A 19,440-nucleotide genomic window follows, 5' to 3' on the forward strand; every position below is an offset into this window, starting at 1 on the left:
GTTGCTGAGCACAGAGAACATCTCGCGACTTTCTTCTTCAAATGATGCTTATTGATATGACGATAACGTGTGAGACTGTGAATGAACTTTTCGCCACAGTACAGACATTCGTAGCGCTTCTTCTTCAAATGCACTGTTATCATGTGGGCTCGGATAGTGCGTCTAGAAATAAAAGATTTTTGGCATATATCACAGATGAAGGACTGATTTTCTAGCTGTTTATTTTTATGACTCGCCATATGGCGTTTCCAGAAGTACTTCCACACCTCCTTCTTGCAAATATTGCACTTCACTTTTCTCTTTGGGAAATTTTCCTCTGAATCCACATCATCGTTGGTCTTCTTGTGCATGCGCTTTATATGATCATTTGCATAATATTTCACAGTGAAAGTTTTACCACAGATATGACAAGAATATTTCTTGTTGGATGCTTTATTTTGATGAAGTTCCAAATGTCTAGCAATATTGATGGATTTTATGTGAATCCCACAAACTTCACACTGTTTATATGTTTTATCTCTAATCTTCTCTGGAAATTGTGCTTTCTTCACTCTCTGTTTAATTTTCTTTTGAGTTTTTCCGGTATCTTTAAAAGTTGCCTCCAAAATTGGTACTAAATATGTTGTATTCTCATTATTATAGTTATGCTCAGTATTGTCAGAGAGAATGGGATGATTTTCTGTTGAATTTAATTGGAAATCCTCTCTGCAGGGGCCACAAATGATCTCGTTTTCTCCCCCATTTACTGAACTACAATTCACTTCAGTCAATTCCTCTCCACACTTGCTGCATTTCGTCCAACTGTCTCTCTGCTCTTCATGAATATTTAGAGGATTTAGATTTAGAGGTATTTCGAGAGGGACGTTATCGATGAAAATATGACACTTTGGATAAATGTTAAGGCTAGCTAGGCCATCGTAAGAATTGGCAGACATTTCATTCTTTGGCACTGCATAAGAATTTGTGAGAGTCTCGGAAGTGTATTCAATCACGGCATTTTCAGAGTCACCCACATTCGTATAATTGAATTGATCATTTAATTCAATTACATTCTCAGTGGCATTTGATGCAAAATTGAGATCGCCCCTCTCGTCAGCGTTGTCGATGCTCAATATTTCCGGGACTGACGATATGAGATTGATTTCCATTTCCTGTGGCTGCGATAGGGTATTTAATTCAATTATGCGCTCCAATCTGCTACTCTCGTCGTTGTTAGAGAGATTATCTATTTGAGATTTGGCTTGTATGATTAGAGAAATTTTTATTTCAGCCTCGAGGCACTTCATTTTAAACTTGTAGGCACAAATCATTTGATATTCACAGTCACGGCAAATTACGAGGGGATATTCCCTGTGCTCCTCGAGAACAGTGCCAAAATAGGAGTAGATATGTCGATAGGAGACATACTGGAATGACGCTGTGAGGATGTTTGTGAGAAAATCACTGGGTTTTGGCTTTAGGCAGATTCGACAAGGATCCATTTTCAGATATATTTCCTTGTTGCACACAAATGAGGCACTGACGATGATTTTTCACTCGCAGAGACAGAAACAAAGTGTCCTCTTCGCTGGATAGTGGCTAGAAAACTGGTGAAATTTAGCAATCGATCTCAATAAGCTCCGCTTCAATTGAATTTGATTACAGGATGTACAGTGATGTGATGAGTGACGGTTGGATTAGGCGCCAAGAAAGTCACAGCATGACTCATTTTCATCCCGGTGGACTGTGCCAGTGCAAAAGAGCAATGCCCGCTGGGTTGTGCTGTCATCAATTGCTAACTTCACGATTGTTGATATTTTGGAAAAACACGTGTTTTCGCAGCTTAGGTAATTTTCACATTTTTCACCAATATGAGTGCTGTGAAATCATCTGTGACGGTCGAAGGTAAGCATATCTGTCCGATGTATCACTCTGCAATAAATACAAGCATACATATTTGTTGTTTCAGAGGATTTTCCAGATCAGAACGAACCAATAATCGCGGACGAGGATGATGACCGTGATGGAGACATTTCTGGCTCAAATTCCTCTGATGGTGAGGAAACTGAGAAAAAATCAGGATGGGCAGACTCAATGGCACGTGTTCTGGCTGAAGAGAAGCCTAAAAATAAATCAACGGTGATCTTCGCCAGAGCAAAGAAAGAGGCGAAGGATAGCGAAAAGAAGAAGCTGTCATTTGAGATTGAAGGGGAAATCAAGCCAGCCGAAAAGAAGCCTTCAAAAGAAGAGTTGGATAATGAGGTTGCTCGGGTGAAGAATGAACGTTTGGACAGGAAGCGAAAGAGGGAGGCTTTACGGAATCTCAGTGTTCAGCCCGATATCACAGAAAAGTCCCGAGAATTGGCTCTGAAGCGCGTAGCAACCAGAGGAGTTGTTCAGCTCTTCAACGCTGTCCAGGCGCAGCAGAAGGACATCTCAAAGCGTCTGGAGACAGAAAAGTTGGAACACAAGAGAGAAAAGGTGCTGAAGAATGTGAACAAGACAGCTTTTCTGGATGCTCTGATGGGAGGCCCTCGCGCCAAGTCGGAGCTCATAGATAATCCGGTGAAGAGTGAAGATGTCAAGGACGAAGATGAGGAGAGTGATGAGGAGCCTGGTCGGCCGTCGACTTGGAATGTACTGCGAGATGACTTCATGGTGCCGTCAAAGAAGAACAAAGATTGGGACAAGATGGACGAGGAAGACGCGGAGGATGACAAAAGGAGCGAGCCGGAAGACAATGAAGACTCTAATGAAGAGAGTGATTAACGAGATGAATATATTTTATTTGATAAGCAGCGTGTGTTTGCCAGAATGCTGAAGAATCTGCTGTGGAGCCGTGGGATAAAGTGTGACCGGGAGATTCCAGATCATCGTCTCGATCATGATGTCTGTGGGTGCTTGCCAGCTGTCTCCCTTGATTTCAATCAACTTCACATCCTCACTGGCGCTGGTGACAAACTCAAAGTGCAGCTGCCACCGGATGTCCACGAGTTCCGTGGTGAATGTGGGTGTCACGTGAAGTGGGATGGGCAGAATCATCTGCGTCTGCTTCAGGCCCAAACACACTTCGTGGTGTTTTGTAAAAGCCATGATTTTACCTGTTGACGTGGGCTCTGCTTCTGCTTGGGTGCCTTGAGTTTGTGGGCTCTTCTTCAGCAGAATCTCCTCGCATTGGAGAGTCACGGATACTTGGATGCATCTCACGGTGCGACAGGTGAAATCGAGAGTGCCCACAATATCCTCGCCCAACTTGTAGGCTGGCTTGAAGAGACAGAAGCGCCCCACTGTGCCGCGCTTATTGGAGATGAGATAGAAATTGGGACGACGACGTGCAGTGATGTTTTGCAGGTGATGCAGAGCTATTTCCAGTTTCGATTCGGTCTTGCGCGTCTCCAGGAAGGGATTGGTTGGCGCCAATTCCTCATTGGTTTCATTGCACAGCGCCGGAACGTCATCCGGACGAATAACCGTGGGCATGGGAAGAACCCTGATGGGCACTCTGAGAGCTTGCACTTTAGAGCCCAGACGTTGAGTGGCAATGGTGATTTTGTAGTAGTATTTTATAGCTGTTCCTTTGTACGTGGGCGGACAAGACATTGGAAGGGATTCTCTATAGAGATCTACGGGTAAAAGAGAAACTTCAAAGAGAGAAAAAGCTAGGAAACACATAGCGAAGAACTTACATGATTTCGTCTCTCCTGGCGCCAATCGAAGATCACAGAAGAGGATTTTGGGACTTGTGGCCATTACAATGTCGCCTTGGCCCTGGGTGGCAGCCGTGAGGGATGTATCATTGGTCAGTGAGTCTTGATTTGATCTCTCTTGAAACACAGAATTGCAATAACAATGGATCTGAGCTGTTGCCCAGGCAAGATTCTCCAGAATGTCAATGTTGCTCTGGGCAATTTTGTGCTCCGGCAGTGAGGGATTCGTGAAGGAGATGAAGCACTCAACTACCTCTCCGCACAGAAACACTGGGGTTTGTTCCCGTACCAATTTTGAGGTGATTTCGATCATCTTGACCACAAAATTCGTCACAGTAGACTGAAAACAAAACAGGCAAACGTGTCAGTCACTTTCCGGAAACCTACCCCACTCAATGTGTTCGCATTTCAAGTGTAGAAATTGTCTGTGGCTTTCATGTAGTGTAATAAATTGGTGGGGAAAGAAAATGGGAAATGAATTGAATATGAACAATGATTTTTCTACACGAGCATATAAAGAAGGCATTTCTCCTCTTTTCCCCCTCTTTTCGATAACTCAATTCCGGTTTTCGGAGTGTGGATTGAACGGGTGTGGAAGTTGTTCAGGAGGAAGCCATTTGTGGAAGTGTTGTGGAATTTACCGTGAGTGTCGTGGGTTCGGCAAAGAGTATTTTGTAAGTAAATGGCGATTATTAGTTGATTTTCTGCCGCAGTACTTACTTGGGATCTCAGTGGTCATCTGTGCAGGCAGTGGGTGTGTGCAGCAGGTACCCCCGGGGGGATATATGGGCCACGAGACGTGCCATAGCAAACATTCCACTTCGCGGAGATTTTTCGTCATGGCGTTTTCCTAAAATTGTCACGTCGACGAATTTTGTTCTGGACAAGCTTGTCTCAATTTGCCCACTTTCTCTGCATTTTCGCGTTAGTGGCAGTCACCTTCGGTACCCTTTTGTCTCGCCATTGTCCTGTGGGGGGAATTAATTGCGCCAAGAGGGCCCCAAAGTGACCATTCGCCGCCAGACGGAAACTCCCATTTGTGAGAGGAATTCTCGGTGTTCCGGTTCTAATTGTGCGGTGCATTTGTCTTTGCAATTGCAGTTTCGTTTGATCCAGCCAGGCGTCGTGGACGAATAATGTTATAATGGAATTCTACGTGTATTTTGTAATTGCGGTCGTTATCCTGGTTTCGCTGGCGACGTCCCTCATCATTAGTAAGTTGCCGCGTGGAAAGACCTTCGATGAGGTGCTGAGCGAGAAGAAGAAGTTCGCGGAGAAGCTGTATGGGACGAGCGGCGGAAAGCGGGCCCAGAAGGGCAAAAAGCTGCCGTCGAATGTGAGCAAGAAGGGCAAGGAGAAGGCCAAGGCCTCGGCTGCCAAGGAGGCGGAGACCGCGACCACCTCTCAGGAGGACTCGGTGGACAATTCCAGCGAAAAGACCTCCTCCCCGAAGTCCCATGTGGAGTTCAGCGAGGCGGAGGTCATCGCAGACACGGATTCTCCCCGTGCGAAGGTAAATCCGGGGGATTAGTGGCTCCCAAGTGGGCGATATGGCTAATTGTTGGCATTCCTCCCGACAGAAGCAGTTGGGTGTGACGAGTGGAAAGAAGAGTGGCAAGAAGAATGGCGGCAGCAAGGCGTCCGGAACAGGAATTTTGATAAATAAATCTGAGACATCCGCCGTGAAGAGCACAGTTGCAGTGGAGCCGATGAATCATTTTGAGCAAATACACCCGAAAGACGATGCTGAAATGCTACGAGCGGCCACTCATGTGCGTATTCATGCAGAGAAAGTACATGAGACGGGTGGAGGCGTAATTAAAACAAATATTAATTTTACAGAAAGATGAGTCCGCGGAGAGCAATAGAGTCCAACTCGGCACCAGGGGCGATAAAAGTGCTGCGAACAGAGACAACAAGAAAGGTAAAACACATTGTAGCATCTTTTTTATATGACCATCTCTTGCCTCATCTGCCACGCTCGCGCTCGTGAGTGTGTGATGTTGTGTAATCTTGCACTCGGGATGCACTTGCACACTCTTTGACATCATGAGAATGATCAAAATTTCATTCTGTTTTCTACGAGCTGTTGTCTCTAAAAATAGGCCTAGTGCGTCCGGCAGACTCGTGGTTTTTTTTTTCTTCTTTTCTCTCTCCGTGTTTACACTATGCGTAATAGTTTATTGACTCAGCGTCCCTAACGGTTGCACCGCGAGGTACAAATAAGTTGCCGCAGTGAAGATTATATTGAGCACAGAGAGATAAAAAAAATACGCAGAGAGACAGAAATGTGTAAAAATGTACACGTGGTGGATGTGAGATTACGTAAATGAGCAATAATGCTGTCTCGGGAACATTTTATCGCGAAAAACAAGACGGAAAGGGTGAAAGGAAGTCAGAGACAGACAGAATATTGTGTAACGATGAGTTTTTAATGATTTGATATTTGCTATTTGCAGGTAAAAATCCCAAGGCGGCTGATAAGGAGGAGAAGGCGGTGCCAGCTGTAGTGGCGATGGAGGAGAAAGCTACTGCCAAGAAGGTGCCGGAGATCAGCGTGGCGAAGGAGAAGGCGCAGAAGAAGGGCGCTGGGAGTAACAGCAAGAAGCAAGAATCCACTGGACAGGCTGTCCAGAAGATCATTGCTAAAACCGATGAGATTGGCGTTGACTTTCTCATTCCTCTACTGTCGAAGGCTGAACTCAGTCGCTCAGAGATTCAGATCATCATTGAGTATCTGCTGAACAAACAGTCCGATACCATTACTGTGAACCACTCTGAGTGGACAGAGGGCAAGTCGGACACGATTCAGAAGCTGAAGAAGCAGATTGAGCTGAAGGAGAAGGCCTTGCAGGATGAACAGGAAGCCAGTGCTGGCATTCAGGCGCGTCTGCGTGAGTTGCGAGCTGAGATAAATCTGGAGAAGAGCCAATACAATGCCAATCTCAAGGCATATGTGGAGGAGATTGCCCAGAAGACGAAAGAAGTGCAGAACATGACGTCGGACTATCAGGCGTTAAATGAAAAGTATGCGAGCGAGAAGCAATCACTTACGGTGCAGTTGCAGCAACTCCAAAGCAAGTTGTTGCAGGAGAAGAAGACCAATTCGCAGGAGCATCTGCAGCAGATTCAGCAGCTCACAGAGGCGAATAATGTGCTCAACAATGAGATTATTGCCAAAACTAAGCTCATTAATGATGTGAATGAGCAGTTCCAGAAGTTCGCCAGTGAGAAGCATCAGGTAATTGAGACGGTGAAGAAGGATTATGACAGCAAGTTGGCTGAGTATGAGATGATCATACGCAAGAAGGAGGAGCAGCAGCTCTACATGGAGCAAGATTTGCAGAAGATTCGCCAAATTGCCGATCACGATGCCGATGCACTGCGTCGTCTCAAGGAGAATTTCGATGTGAAGCGCTACGAGGTGGAGCAATATAAGACCCAGTTGGCGGAGATGACGAAGAATAATCACAATATTGAGGACATGGGAAAGGTGGAGATCCGAAATCTCCAGAATGCCCTTGACTCGTGCAAGACCGATTTGACGCGCAGTCGAACTGAGGCGAATGAGTGCAGACTCAAGTCGGAAGATTTGGAGGCACAAGTGGTGGAACTGAAGCGTCAAATCTCTCTCTGGTCCAGCAAAATTCACGAACAGACTGTTCAGGTATGCGAAACTGTTTTTAATCTAATGCCCAGCTGTAGTGTGTAATGATGAAATATTGTGTGTGCAGATGACGGAAATGGATGCCAATCTGTCGGGTGTGAAAACCAACTTGGCGGACAAGGATTCGAAGTTGGTGGAAGCTGAATCAAAGATCCGGTGCTTTGGGGAGGAGAAGGAGCGTCTTGAGAAGCAGATTGAGGATCTCAAATCGAAGAACAATGTGAGTGAAAAGTACATTCTTTAGCTACGCAACACAATGATAAAAAGCCCGCAAATTGGAACACTATGCGTGCAATTTGATAATACACTTCTCAAGTGGTTTCGCACTTATATTTCGGTGATACTCTCATGCTCTGTCGATTGAGAGCTTAAGTGCACGTTGCTCCCTTGTTCTCTGGTCGTCTGGCGTGAGGAGACGGCAATTTTGCAGGTACATCGACTGGATGATGTCATTGAGCACATATAAATGTTATTCGCTTCAGCGCGATGTTAATATTTCTGATGAATTCTCGGGTTTTTAGACATTTTTAATTCACAACAAGTTTTTGCCTCGTTGCTATTTCCATTCATTCTCGTGGAGAAAATTCTCTTCAACTGGTGATGTTGAATTTATGGTCAATTCATTGTCTTGTTGCCACGTGAATATATTTTTTGCGAGACACACAATGAAGAAGACAAGAATCATAAGTCGATGGCTGAAATCCGGAATTGGTATTTGAGAGCTTATTGAACTTTGACGTGCGCTGTGTGTAATGTAATGTAAAGAAATTGTGTTGCGTAGACAGATTAATTTGCTAGTGAGATTGATTGGGTTTTCACTATTCTTTTTTCCTTTTTTTTTTTGGTTTTTCTTTTCTTCTCTTTTCCATACATTTTAAGGAGTTGCGCACTAAAAACTGGAAAATGATTGAAGCGCTCAAGAGCGCAGAGAATAACGCGGTAAAGTCAAAACGCATGAATAATAGTGAAGAAAGTAGTTTAAATAACATAGTAAGTTCCTTCTCACGAGAGTCACTCACACAGAGTGGCAGTAGTGAGCTGTTTTATTTTCACGTCACTGTGTGTTTTCGCTTTGCAGGACACCACGGAGGTCCAGCGATCTGCTGCGCAGGAGCTGGAGGAGCGCACACGAAGTAAAATCACCAAGTTATTCCCCAACATCCCTTCGGGACCCACTCAATACGATCAGTGGCTCGATCACGTTGGTGACTACCTGAAAGATCACTACACGTCCGCGAGTAGTATACAGCATTCAACAATTATTAATACTAGTACTAGCAATAGTTGTAAAAATAATAGTAATAGTGAAAGTGACGTTGGTGCTGCTGATGGAAAGAGTGTGACCACCAACAATCACAGCGTTGACAGTGAAGAGGGTGGCGAAGGATCCAGTGATAGTTTAGATACTTTACTGTTACAAAATGCACAACTACAGCGAACGGTGGACGAGTATAAGATAATTGTAGCCGATACGGTGAGTAGTAATCCCTTCATTAGTTGTGAAAAGAAATCCGTGTTACTGCCGACAATATGATTCAATTAAGATTCTCACTTGGGGAAATATGTGCTGAAGAGGCTGAAAATGCGTGCTAAGTGGGTCGTTGAACGGTGTTAAAATTTCAGAATTCACCTCTCTTGGCGGTTTTATTCCGCCGGTCTTCTTGCCAAAGTGTAATCATTAAAAAGTAATATACATTGTTCAGACTCTGCAACGAGAATTTTGATGCTTCACACGTTATTATTATTGTATCTTGGAGGTTACAACATCTCTGTGTCTCTATTTGATTTTGAGCATTTTCAGACAATGTAATGAGACTGTTTTTTATTGACTGTCTAAAATTAGGATTGATGGCCTATTTCTTAATAAATGCCCGAGTAAGAGGGGCTAATTTATGTCTAAAAGCGTCACGATATTGGGCTGTAATGTGATAAATTTATGAGGTATTTGTCTGTCTATCGAGCAAATGATAAATGGTTTCCCGGAATTCTGTTATCCGTGATAATATTGGTGGTGAAACATGATTTTTGACCGAGAAATGTGCTTATCTTTTCGTGTTCGATTAGACAGCGAAGCGAATATTTCATGGATTTTGTATTGCTGTGTTATCACATATTCCAGCGCGCAAGCTGTATAGTGTTTTGTCTCTTTTGCCTAAGCATACCACAAATAGAAAGAATCTTAATTGTTCTCTATTTAAACTGCGACACTGGAATGCTGATGAGATACGAGCGATCGTAAAAAAATACTATCTTTATCTGCACGTGTGACCCATTTAGTTATGAAATGAGATGAGTTTAATAAGATTTCATTGTATAATAATTCTTAACTATTGGATGGAAATCCAATTAAACGTCATGCAATGATTAGAAATTCCCAAGAAAGCTAGCAAAGACTTTAATAATGCTCTCTTCGTTGGGGGGAAGACGTGAGATTTTCGATAAAACATGCATTTATGCTTTAGCATTATGTCTTAATTGACGTGTCTCACTATTGTTGTGTTCTCTTTGGTGCTCAGGAGGGCGTACTGAAGAATCTGGAGCTGAAGGTGAAGGAGCAGGACGCGTATTGGCGCAAAGTCGTGGAGACAAAAGATGAGGAACTCAAAGGACTGAAGATATCAACAACATGTCAGGTGAAAAATTGCATTTAATAGCCATAATATCTAACAGTTGCTCACTGTGCTTGTCTTTTTTTTCTTTTTATACAGCCAAACAACTCTGATTAGGTGTGGCAACACATGCAGAACCGACGGGGAAATACATTTAGAAGAGGTTTATGAAAAGAAAGAAAAAAAAATTTATACGTAGAAATTGATCGAGACAAGAAAATTAGAAGATATTTAAGTAGAGCGCACTCTAAAACGAAGTGTCAACGTATTTTTCTTCGTGGTGAGCATGAGAAGAACGCTATTATTAAGTAATTGTATCTGAAGACAGGCGAGGAAGAGAGAAATTCGGACAAGAGTTGTGAGTTGAGAACAAAATTATAGAGACATTTCGAGTGCAGATTTGTTTGCGCCTTCCATTTACTGTAATAATTATAATAATAAAAGGGCGTTGAGATTGGAATATCGCGGGACTGCAGCTGAATAAATACTATTACAGAGAGAGACGGTGAGCTTGGTGGGCGTCGTGAATGCGGTTATCCAATAAGAGATGGGGAGAAATAGCAATTAACAAGTTATTCGTACTAAAGGAACAACATAATATTTGACAATGTGAGGATAATGTAATGATGATGAGATTGTGAGATGATGGGAGAAAAGAGAAAGAGAAACGATATTTTAATTTATATTTTTCATAAAAGGCAACCAGTCGATAACCAACATATTTTTTATAAGTAAAAAATATATTAAATATATTAATCTTAATGATAGAAAGATGAGAAAATATCTAAAGTTAGGAGAAATATCTTTTCGTCATTAAATTTCTATTTACTTTGTGCAATTGGGATTTTATTTGTTTATTTATGATTTTGCTATAAGGATTCAGGTGGTCGAATTAGTGAATGGAAATTACATACAAAACATTGCAGATTAACAGATTTTTGTGCTAACCAAAACCACTCGCCAAAATTGTTTGGTGTTGCAGAGGAGAATCAAGAAAATCAATCCTTTCAGTCAAGTAATGTAGAAATTGTCAGTGGAATGCTCTGGGAGATGCCACTCTAAAGAATCTATCGAGGAAAGTATGATAAAGAATCTTAGACGATGATGATGGAGAGAAAACCCCATTTCTTTGCTCTTTGCGCAATTTAACACTTAAGAGAAAAGATGACAAGCTAGAGGACTATTCCTTTGAATCGCAACTCTTCCTTCTCCCACTGCCTGCGGGGGAGAACATAGTAAACTCATAAAACTAGTGAAAACTTTGCTTCTTAAGTTTCTACTTTTTCACATTTCTGCAGTTATTGCGCTGTTAGACGGGAGAGTGTTGATGGAGGGGGGAGGGACAAGGGGATATAATAATGAAAATTCTTGGGCAGACGAGAAGATATTTAATAAGTTTATCTAACCAATATTTTTACTACGTAAATGAAGATGAACAAGAGATTGAATAAGTTGTACTGAATTCCATTCCGACGGAGCGGACGTGCAAAATGGATGCGAAGAGATTGAGGGAAGACACAAAATGTAAAAATTAATAATAAAGAACATACGATTCGAGCAATTTGCGTTTTCTGAGGTTCTGCTGCAAATGTGCAAATTCTGTTTGGCAGAATGAAACGTAAATTTTACTTCTTGCAATTCGATAAGTAGGGCTTGTTTATTTTTCTACACTTAAATACCAATATACAATTCAACATAAATTATACACCTAATGTTGAAAAATGTCCTCTGTTATTTTTTTTCTCTGTTTGTGAATATAATGCAATTGGTTCGTGAGGTGCTCTTGTCTCACCGATTTCTCCGTGTGGATCAGGCAAAATCTTCGATTCGTGATTGTGAAAGTCTCTGCGCGCCGGCCTTTCGGATTCACACCGCTCACGGTATCAGAGGTAGGCAGATTAAGTAGACCTGTAATTAACATTTTCATGGTTCTCTCTTCCGTTCTCTCCCAACATAAATGCCAACGAGTAATTCAACGTCGAAGCAGATTGACTGCACAATCACAGAAGAGAGTGTCTGATGGGGAAATGATAATTCCTCGCGTAAATCCACGGCAAGAGGATAAAAGGGTGAGAAAAATTCGCAATTCACATTGGTTAAGAGCACCTCAGCGCGGATCACACATAGTCGAGCTGGACGAAGATCTGCTTCACGCCCACCGCCTCGAAGATCATGCGAGTGTGCGTGACGACGTACTTGGGATCTACGTTCTTGGACACCTCCAGCTTGATGGCGCCGACGTACACATCGCTGCAGAGTGTCCAGAAGTGGGGCTCCTGCACGGCGTACACGCCCGCCAGCCCAGTGACCTTCTGGTAGCACTGCGGCAGGGCGCGGTCGAGGTTGATGGGTGTGCGCTGCATCAGCACCATGATGGACTCCTTGATGAGGCTCAGCACGCTGAGCGCAATAAGCAGAGCGATGAACATGGAGCAGATGGGATCGGCGATCATCCAGCCGAACATTTGCATCAGCACAGCGGACACGATGACGCCCACGGAGCCGAGCGTGTCCGCGAGGATGTGCAGGAAGACACCGCGCATGATCTGCGAGTTGCTGCCCTGACCCAGCGGCTCGCCGTGGCTGTGATGATCGTGCGAGTGGCCATGGTGGTTGCCCAGCAGGTGGTTGTTCGCCTCAGAGGCGTGGTGAATACTGTGGGAATGTCCGTGGCTGTGCCCGTGACCCGAGCCACCGCCATGAGAGTGCCCATGGCCGTGTTGGAATGCATAAATCCCTACGAGATTCACCAGGAATCCCAGCACAGACACGACGAACAGCCGCTCGTGTTTCACCTGGACAAGGAAAATCGACATTTAGCGATCATCAATTAAACTGAAGTGTGATTTATCACAATTCACGGGCGATTGCATGTCACTGGCAGTGATCCACGTGAGTGACAAATTGCTCTTACTTCTGGTGGCTCCACAGCCCTCTCGATGGCCTCGGACATGATGAAGAAGGCGATGAATAGAAGGAAGAGACTGTTCACGAAGCCCGCCAACACCTCGGCTCTCACATAGCCGTACGTGTAGCGCTCATTTGCCTTCCACTTCGTGATCACGGACGCCGCAAGACCGGCTACCAGGCCCGTGCAGTCGAAGAACATGTGGAATGAATCCGATATTAAACCTGCCAAAGACACGAGGAATTGTCAGTGAAGTGGCCAACAGGGAGAGGCGGTATGACAGGGGACTTACCTAAGCTGTTCGTCCATATCCCGTAGGTAAACTCCACAAAGGCAAAACTGAGGTTCAGCAATAAAAACAGGAAGAGATTTCGGGAGTTTCTGTCGGAGAATATCAATCGTTTCCATCCGTTCACCTTCTCCTTCAGCCTGTAGCTGAGGCTGCGCGAGTCCTTGTGGGTGAGTGGGAGCATCGTGCGGTGTTATGTGGAGTGCAGGAGCCTCTCTTCGTGTGATTTTTCACAATTTTCTTCCAAATGCATACGTGTATTTTCTGTAAACATAACCTCAACCACCGTCACTGCCAATTTTCTCAGAAACATCCGCGAGAAATATGCGTGGCAGTGTTTTGAGATAAGCACCGACACATCTGCTACACCTTCTCCAGATTTCACTCGCTTTTCACTACCACAAACCAAGAAATTGACCCATTTAGGCAGATTTTCCACCGACACAGACTCTTTCGACCAAGAAAATTACTCACTCGACGAGGTCTCCCCCCCCTCCAATTAGACGGCTTTTCGAACACAATATCCGTTGGGGAGCGCACTCATCCCCAATTAGATCTCTTACTCGCCATGTGCGAAGTGTGCAAATAAAAACCATAATTTTCTCCACAACACCAAAGGAGTTTTATTCTTTACGTATACAAAATAATATCATGAGAAAAATATTAATGAAAAATTGTGAGAAATGGAAAGCGACGTGGAATACAGTAGGTAAAATTGAAGTAGAATTCGAGAGAAGATCCCTCAAGCCTGGGCTGTGTGCCTCAAAGTTAGAGGAATCCTGTTAGAACGTAGGACAGGGGCACAATGAAAGGGCATTTGCTCATGGGCAGTCCCAGCAGAGATGCCACGAACCACCAAACTCCGCAGTGAATGAGGAGTTGCAATCCCAAATGGATAAATAGCAGTATTGTGTCCTTCTTCCTTGCCTGAGGCAGAGATTTTGGTTGCTCATTATTGAGATATCGACGAACACCTTGAGTGAGATTCACGAAGTAATCTTCCCACACCAGAGTGACGATATCAATGTTGAACATCTGCTTGTCTATCGGTGATAAGGATTTACTTAATTCCAGCGAGCGAGTGTTGTGGAATTTCCACTCTGTGAAGATAAACTTCTCCAGACGCTTCAAAGAGTCCCAAACATTTGTGTGAAGACGCATGAGACTGAAAAAAGTGAAGAGAGCATCATTAGAATATTGACAGACACTGAGTGTTCTCTCAGCACTCACATTGGCCTTCCTCCAGCTATTTTCGTGATCCCATCGAGAATGAGGGCTGGAAGGAAGTGGACAAATAGCGCAGATATCTTGAAGAGCAACAGACTCTGGACGAACTTCAAGTGAGGATACCACACGGCCGACTTCAGTGGGTACTTGTGCAAGAATCCATTCACCTTCTTCGCCACACTCGCCCACCGGAAGGGATTGTATGTGCTCGAGGTGCAGTGGTAAACCGACGTTTCTCCAGAATTCTTCCTCCCAATCTCCTCCGCCACGACAATCAGTTGATTCACCACCACATCCACGGGAATGTAGTCATAGACGAGATCCAGGCCGACCGGCAGACGTCTGATCACACCCTTCGACGCGCCCATGAGGAAGCCTTGGGGTCCATTCTTGGAATTGGTCCACCCCGGCACTGGCTCCTTCCAAGCCGCCGTGATCATGCTGGGCCTCACGATGCCACAGGGAAACTTCCCTGCACACTGATTCACCTCGTGCTCAGCCAAGTGCTTCGTGAATGTGTACGTGTTCGGGTGATCCTTGAGCAATCCCGGCGTCAACTCCTCAATAGCATCGTCATTCAGTGTTTGCGCCAAATCAATCACTTTCTGGGCAATCTCCGGAGCAGGATACAATTTCTCGTGAGTCTCCAGCAAGAAAGAGTTCACGTAAGCACTCGAAACATGCACCATCGCCTACAATAGATAATTGAGAGACAAATTAAACACATCGCCAACACTCCTTCCGATTACCATCATCCCGCCCTCTTTCACAACGATAAATCCAATTAAACGAAATTTTCCTCCTCTCCAATTACATCTTTCTACACATTTTCACTTTGTTCACAATAAATTATAGGCAATGAGGCAAAATGCAATACATAATATTGCGATTCATATCTGATCTGCCGTTCTTTCTTAGCTCAACGCGGCAACAAAAGTTGTGTCGGGTTAATCCACACAAAAGATACAAAGTAACATATTCCAATTCCTATGGAACATTTTGATTATATTATGAATTATGAAATTACAGTTAGTCGAATGCAATCTGCCAAAGCATTGCACCCATTTCTATTCAAATTATAATCTTTTAGCGCATTATCAACTTCCACTTTGCATTTTTTAAGGCCATTTCATAACACGCGGATCATATTCACCTCTGGGATGTTCATTTTAATAATGTGATTTTCATGCAAGGTGTATTTTGGCAATATCTAGCGAATGGCTTTTGATCGCGACGCGTGTAGCGATTATTCTCGCCTCTTTCGCGCGCCACAAGCGTCAAGATAACAGATTGCTGCACACAACTTCCCATTGAACGAACAGACCCACCTTCATATTCCTAATTTGTTGACACAGCTCCATAACTCGTCGTGTTCCCAGCAAGTTGATGTTGACGGTGGGCTTGAGAGACGCCTGAAAGTCAAGTGTTGCCGCCGAGTGGAACACAATGTTCACATTCTCAATCAACCGCTGACGATCAGCTGGAGAAAGGCCCAGATCTTCATCACCAACATCGCCAGACACCGGAATGAGCTTCTTGAAGATGTCAGAGCTCGTCTTCTCTAGCAGAGTTTCGAAGATCTGAAGAAGAAAAAAAAAACAAAAATGGAAATGCACAAGTGAACAACGTGAGATCAAGTAAACCATCGGGTTTCCCTCTCTTTTCTTCTATCTTCTTACGGTATTTTTGCACAACTCTTCGAGACGTTGCTCAATGGATTTTCCCCTCTTCGGTCGCATGAGCAGATAGATTTGTCCCACATCCGGACACGATCGCAGGAGTTTCTCGATGAGGGCTATGCCCAGAAATCCCGTGCCGCCGGTGATGAAGAGACTCTTCCCACGATAAAACTCCACAACATTCGAGGTCATCTTTCCGCTTGCTCTGTAATCACCTGAAAAGCATCAGCAAAACACACTTTTACTCTTATGCAAATTAATAGTTTCCACTTAATGGCAGATTAAATGCACAAAGTCACTGACTTTTTCACTGTTTTGCCCATGACAAAGAGAAAGAGGACTTGAAGGTGTTCCTCTTTTGGCTCTTCTTTTTTTCGGCATGTAAAGTAGAAAAGCACCTTGCTAAATTCACTTCAACATGAACAAAATCATCTTTTACAGCTGTCAATTAACACGATATAACTCTCGTGCAGCATTTGGAATATTAGCATGATATTCCCTAAACGTATTAGCGATGCACAAACAGAGTTGAATTATAATGAGAGATTCACGATGCTCATTTATGCCATGATATCTCTATCGCCTCTGGCATACACTCAGGCACGAAACTGTTGTTTCTCTCCCCGTTCTGGTCAGTTAGAATAGATCGCAAACGCCAATTAATTCATAATTAGTAGCATAACTTAATCTGCAGCTCTCTACAAAATATACACTAATTTCTTACTCGAGCTTTAGTATTTGCTTAATTAAATTCTGGTAATCTTCCATAAATTTCAATTCTACATAAAAACAAGGTTAATTTATTTTAAAATATCATTTTTTTGGGGGTCTCGATTATGCAATTTTAAAAGCAGGTCAGTTTTACTATAAGCTAAAAATAGCAATTGGATCAATAGAGTTTTTTTTCTCTAAAAGGTTTAATTCTAGAAAGCATCTTTTAAGCCGACATCGTTGATATCCAAGAAGAGAATTTGGTTTCCAGAAAAGAGTGAGAAGTAGTTAAAGTTCAAGAGCTAGTGTCTGACCTACATGACCAACTTTCTATTTCTCTCTTTGCTGTTTTATTGGTTACATTGTTTATATATGCTTTATATGGCCTTTGTCAACCGGCAGAAGAAAATCAACAGAGGCTCAAGTTCGTTTGAATATACCCACTGTAGATTTATATTGAGTTTTTCTTGGGAATTTCCTTCCAGAGTATCCGCAATTGGCACAATTCTGCAACACTAATGATACAAATGGCGTAATACTAAATCGTATCAGATAACGTTTGCCGCTTCCTGACGACTGAAAAGAGGTCTCGAGAAAGAATTCACTGTTTGGTGAGTTTCTATCGTCAATTAGACGAAAACTACACGTGAACATATTTTAATTTCACGCACTTGATGTCAAACAAATAAACGATTTGTTTTTCTCCCTTGAATTCGTCAAAAAAAACTACAATTTTACGATGTTCAAAGTACATTTTTACAGAGATATTAATCGTTTTTCTCCTCTTTATCATTTTATTGTCAAGTCTCGTAAAAAAAGAAACAAACCATCTCCACAGATTCGATATTATTAATATATCCAATGCTAAATTTATGGACTATATAAACGCACTGCCATTCCACGGTCCACCTCGTGAGACAACTTGTGCATTTCACTCTATATAATAAACTGGATTGCATGCGAAACATTGCAACTCCTTTCCAAAGCTGCAGCATTTTCGCCAGTGCTTGTTTTTCTTCTGTTTTTTTTTTTTTCTTTCCTAGTGAAAACAGAAAATAATCAAGCCTCCAATATATCTACGGATTATAATTATCTTTTGAGGAGTGTTGTTGATTAATTCTTGAATAATATATGCTTTCAGCTCTTGACCACATCTTGGCATTTAGACCATCTTCAATATTGCAAGTGAATAGGTGATAATTTCTCAATCAGCTACAAAATTTTAAAATTTTTTCTCCATGAAGAATGTGTTTTCTTTTGTATTGAAACGCAACTTCCCTTCTCACCTACAACGATAAAAAAGACTATCACATTTAATAAAACTTTTACATCACACTCACTCGAAGAGGCGTATGGAAGAGATTGTTGCGTAATATCTCAAAGAAAATGATTGTGAGCAATCTTACAGCCGAATACAACGTGATTTCCATCTTTTGTGGAGATTTTTTCTCTCAATTTCTGTATGATATTCTTCTGGTGCCGAAAGAAGTAATATCCATATGCGGTGCGCACAATAGCCCAAGAAGCTGAATATGTGCCTCTCATCGCCATAGAGAGTTCTTTCGTCACCGTTTTTTCCGTTTTGACGATTGTTTGCTCAAGAAGCTCTCCAGCCTCGTCAGATAAACCACCTCGCGCATCTCAGAGAATGACAAATCGAGAATTTTCTGTTGATCTTCTCGTGTTTAACCATTAAATATTAATATCTTTATAATATGTGAATGGTGTGCGTCTTTTCACGAAGGCGAAGGCGTTCCCTTACCATTTTTCTAACATTAAATTTCCCCCGTCTTCTTCACAACATGCGGATGAGCAGCACTCCATTGTACGGTTGACCAAATCACGCAAACGACTTTAATGCTCGGCGTTACATCATTTCATATTACTATAGGTCAAAAATTATAAATAATAGCGCGTTGCATGAAAAATCGCGGTGTCCAGAGAAGACGCTTGAAACATCTCTTCCAATTTCCTTCACATCTTTTTCCACATCTTTTTATTTGCGCAAGAGAGAAGGAAAATTGCTTTTTGGTGCAAATAATCTCCCACTTCAGCATTCAGAGAGTTTCCTTCACGGCTGGCATTATTTTACACACGGTCATTTCAAACAAACAAATCTCTGTTCTTTTTTTACCCTCATTTTTTGCTACTCTTCTCGCCAATATCAACATGGAAAAATGTAAACATAACCACACTCGCACGGCTAATTTGCGTATCTCCTGACGATGCAGGAATGCAAATTGGAGCTGAATATCTCAAAGTTGTACAATCTGTCGCTACGGATGAAGGTGCGAAAGCACTGAATGGTCTCGAAAGTGGATTAATTATAGGAAATAAAACGCAAGAGATTACAGCAACTCGAGTCAGTGACGTCGGCAAGAATTTTCCAGAATACATTGAAGCACGGCCCCCACCGCGCCCAGCAAACCATTAGTGGACACTTACGTCTTCAGTAGTTAGTCGTGTGATGAATACTACAGGTGCATAAGTCAAATAAATGGAGACAAATTGGAAATACAGGGAATAAATTAAAGACGACAGCGCACGGAAAATCACATCCACTCACAACAAACAATCCACAGCGACTGACGGTGAACAACCGCGCACGGCGCTACTGCGCCTTACGCCGCCGCTCGCAATCGCACTTGTTCGACGAATCGATGT

At 42.9% G+C, this 19,440-nt stretch overlaps 5 protein-coding genes across 8 annotated transcripts; 2 read left to right on the forward strand and 3 right to left on the reverse strand.

The window, feature by feature from the left end:
- The first annotated feature begins 1,773 nt into the window (after positions 1–1,773).
- On the forward strand, positions 1,774–2,777 carry LOC132259313 (RRP15-like protein). The gene is made up of 2 exons (XM_059756888.1): positions 1,774–1,884; positions 1,949–2,777. The coding sequence occupies exons 1-2, from the start codon at positions 1,851–1,853 to the stop codon at positions 2,746–2,748; spliced, it is 834 nt and encodes a 277-aa protein (XP_059612871.1). The 5' UTR covers positions 1,774–1,850; the 3' UTR covers positions 2,749–2,777.
- LOC132259296 (RAB6A-GEF complex partner protein 2) lies at positions 2,764–4,206 on the reverse strand. The gene is made up of 2 exons (XM_059756864.1): positions 3,666–4,206; positions 2,764–3,602 (listed from the first exon to the last, which is right to left on the reverse strand). Exons 1-2 carry the CDS (start codon positions 3,997–3,999, stop codon positions 2,764–2,766), a joined length of 1,173 nt encoding a protein of 390 aa, XP_059612847.1. The 5' UTR covers positions 4,000–4,206.
- An 83-nt stretch (positions 4,207–4,289) lies between these two features.
- LOC132259256 (ribosome-binding protein 1) lies at positions 4,290–10,182 on the forward strand. Of its 4 annotated transcripts, none has more exons than XM_059756819.1 (10): positions 4,290–4,360; positions 4,788–5,199; positions 5,267–5,458; positions 5,529–5,610; positions 6,146–7,353; positions 7,421–7,573; positions 8,233–8,343; positions 8,432–8,827; positions 9,870–9,986; positions 10,062–10,182. In XM_059756819.1, exons 2-10 carry the CDS (start codon positions 4,831–4,833, stop codon positions 10,077–10,079), a joined length of 2,646 nt encoding a protein of 881 aa, XP_059612802.1. In that variant the 5' UTR covers positions 4,290–4,360; positions 4,788–4,830; the 3' UTR covers positions 10,080–10,182. The 4 variants fall into 4 exon arrangements, with proteins under 4 accessions (XP_059612802.1, XP_059612817.1, XP_059612825.1 ...); XM_059756834.1 differs by having other exon boundaries at positions 5,270–5,458; XM_059756826.1 differs by having other exon boundaries at positions 4,358–4,453.
- A 1,418-nt stretch (positions 10,183–11,600) lies between these two features.
- Positions 11,601–13,654, reverse strand: LOC132259305 (zinc transporter 7). Its single transcript, XM_059756875.1, has 3 exons — positions 13,163–13,654; positions 12,877–13,094; positions 11,601–12,757 (listed from the first exon to the last, which is right to left on the reverse strand). The coding sequence occupies exons 1-3, from the start codon at positions 13,341–13,343 to the stop codon at positions 12,080–12,082; spliced, it is 1,077 nt and encodes a 358-aa protein (XP_059612858.1). The 5' UTR covers positions 13,344–13,654; the 3' UTR covers positions 11,601–12,079.
- Positions 13,655–13,765: 111 nt separating this feature from the next.
- On the reverse strand, positions 13,766–19,359 carry LOC132259286 (putative fatty acyl-CoA reductase CG8306). Its single transcript, XM_059756853.1, has 5 exons — positions 19,222–19,359; positions 16,066–16,280; positions 15,715–15,966; positions 14,390–15,078; positions 13,766–14,324 (listed from the first exon to the last, which is right to left on the reverse strand). Exons 2-5 carry the CDS (start codon positions 16,255–16,257, stop codon positions 13,928–13,930), a joined length of 1,530 nt encoding a protein of 509 aa, XP_059612836.1. The 5' UTR covers positions 16,258–16,280; positions 19,222–19,359; the 3' UTR covers positions 13,766–13,927.
- Positions 19,360–19,440: the final 81 nt, after the last annotated feature.

This window comes from Phlebotomus argentipes, unplaced genomic scaffold (assembly GCF_947086385.1).
Source record: "Phlebotomus argentipes unplaced genomic scaffold, Phlebotomus argentipes genome assembly contig_6, whole genome shotgun sequence".
Taxonomy (NCBI): Eukaryota; Metazoa; Arthropoda; class Insecta; order Diptera; family Psychodidae; genus Phlebotomus; species Phlebotomus argentipes.

Coding starts and splice junctions, on each gene's coding strand:
- LOC132259286 (XM_059756853.1), bottom strand. CDS start 16,257: ATGACCTCGAATGTTGTGGAGTTTTATCGTGGGAAGAGTCTCTTCATC. Junction 15,967..16,065: donor AAGAGTTGTGCAAAAATACC/GTAAGAAGATAG, acceptor TTTCTTCTTCAG/ATCTTCGAAACTCTGCTAGA. Junction 14,325..14,389: donor ATAGCTGGAGGAAGGCCAAT/GTGAGTGCTGAG, acceptor CACTTTTTTCAG/TCTCATGCGTCTTCACACAA.
- LOC132259256 (XM_059756819.1), top strand. CDS start 4,831: ATGGAATTCTACGTGTATTTTGTAATTGCGGTCGTTATCCTGGTTTCG. Junction 5,200..5,266: donor CGGATTCTCCCCGTGCGAAG/GTAAATCCGGGG, acceptor TCCTCCCGACAG/AAGCAGTTGGGTGTGACGAG. Junction 5,611..6,145: donor GAACAGAGACAACAAGAAAG/GTAAAACACATT, acceptor TGCTATTTGCAG/GTAAAAATCCCAAGGCGGCT.
- LOC132259305 (XM_059756875.1), bottom strand. CDS start 13,343: ATGCTCCCACTCACCCACAAGGACTCGCGCAGCCTCAGCTACAGGCTG. Junction 13,095..13,162: donor GATATGGACGAACAGCTTAG/GTAAGTCCCCTG, acceptor TGTCTTTGGCAG/GTTTAATATCGGATTCATTC. Junction 12,758..12,876: donor GGGCTGTGGAGCCACCAGAA/GTAAGAGCAATT, acceptor TTCCTTGTCCAG/GTGAAACACGAGCGGCTGTT.
- LOC132259313 (XM_059756888.1), top strand. CDS start 1,851: ATGAGTGCTGTGAAATCATCTGTGACGGTCGAAG. Junction 1,885..1,948: donor ATCATCTGTGACGGTCGAAG/GTAAGCATATCT, acceptor TTGTTGTTTCAG/AGGATTTTCCAGATCAGAAC.
- LOC132259296 (XM_059756864.1), bottom strand. CDS start 3,999: ATGATCGAAATCACCTCAAAATTGGTACGGGAACAAACCCCAGTGTTT. Junction 3,603..3,665: donor GCCAGGAGAGACGAAATCAT/GTAAGTTCTTCG, acceptor TTTTACCCGTAG/ATCTCTATAGAGAATCCCTT.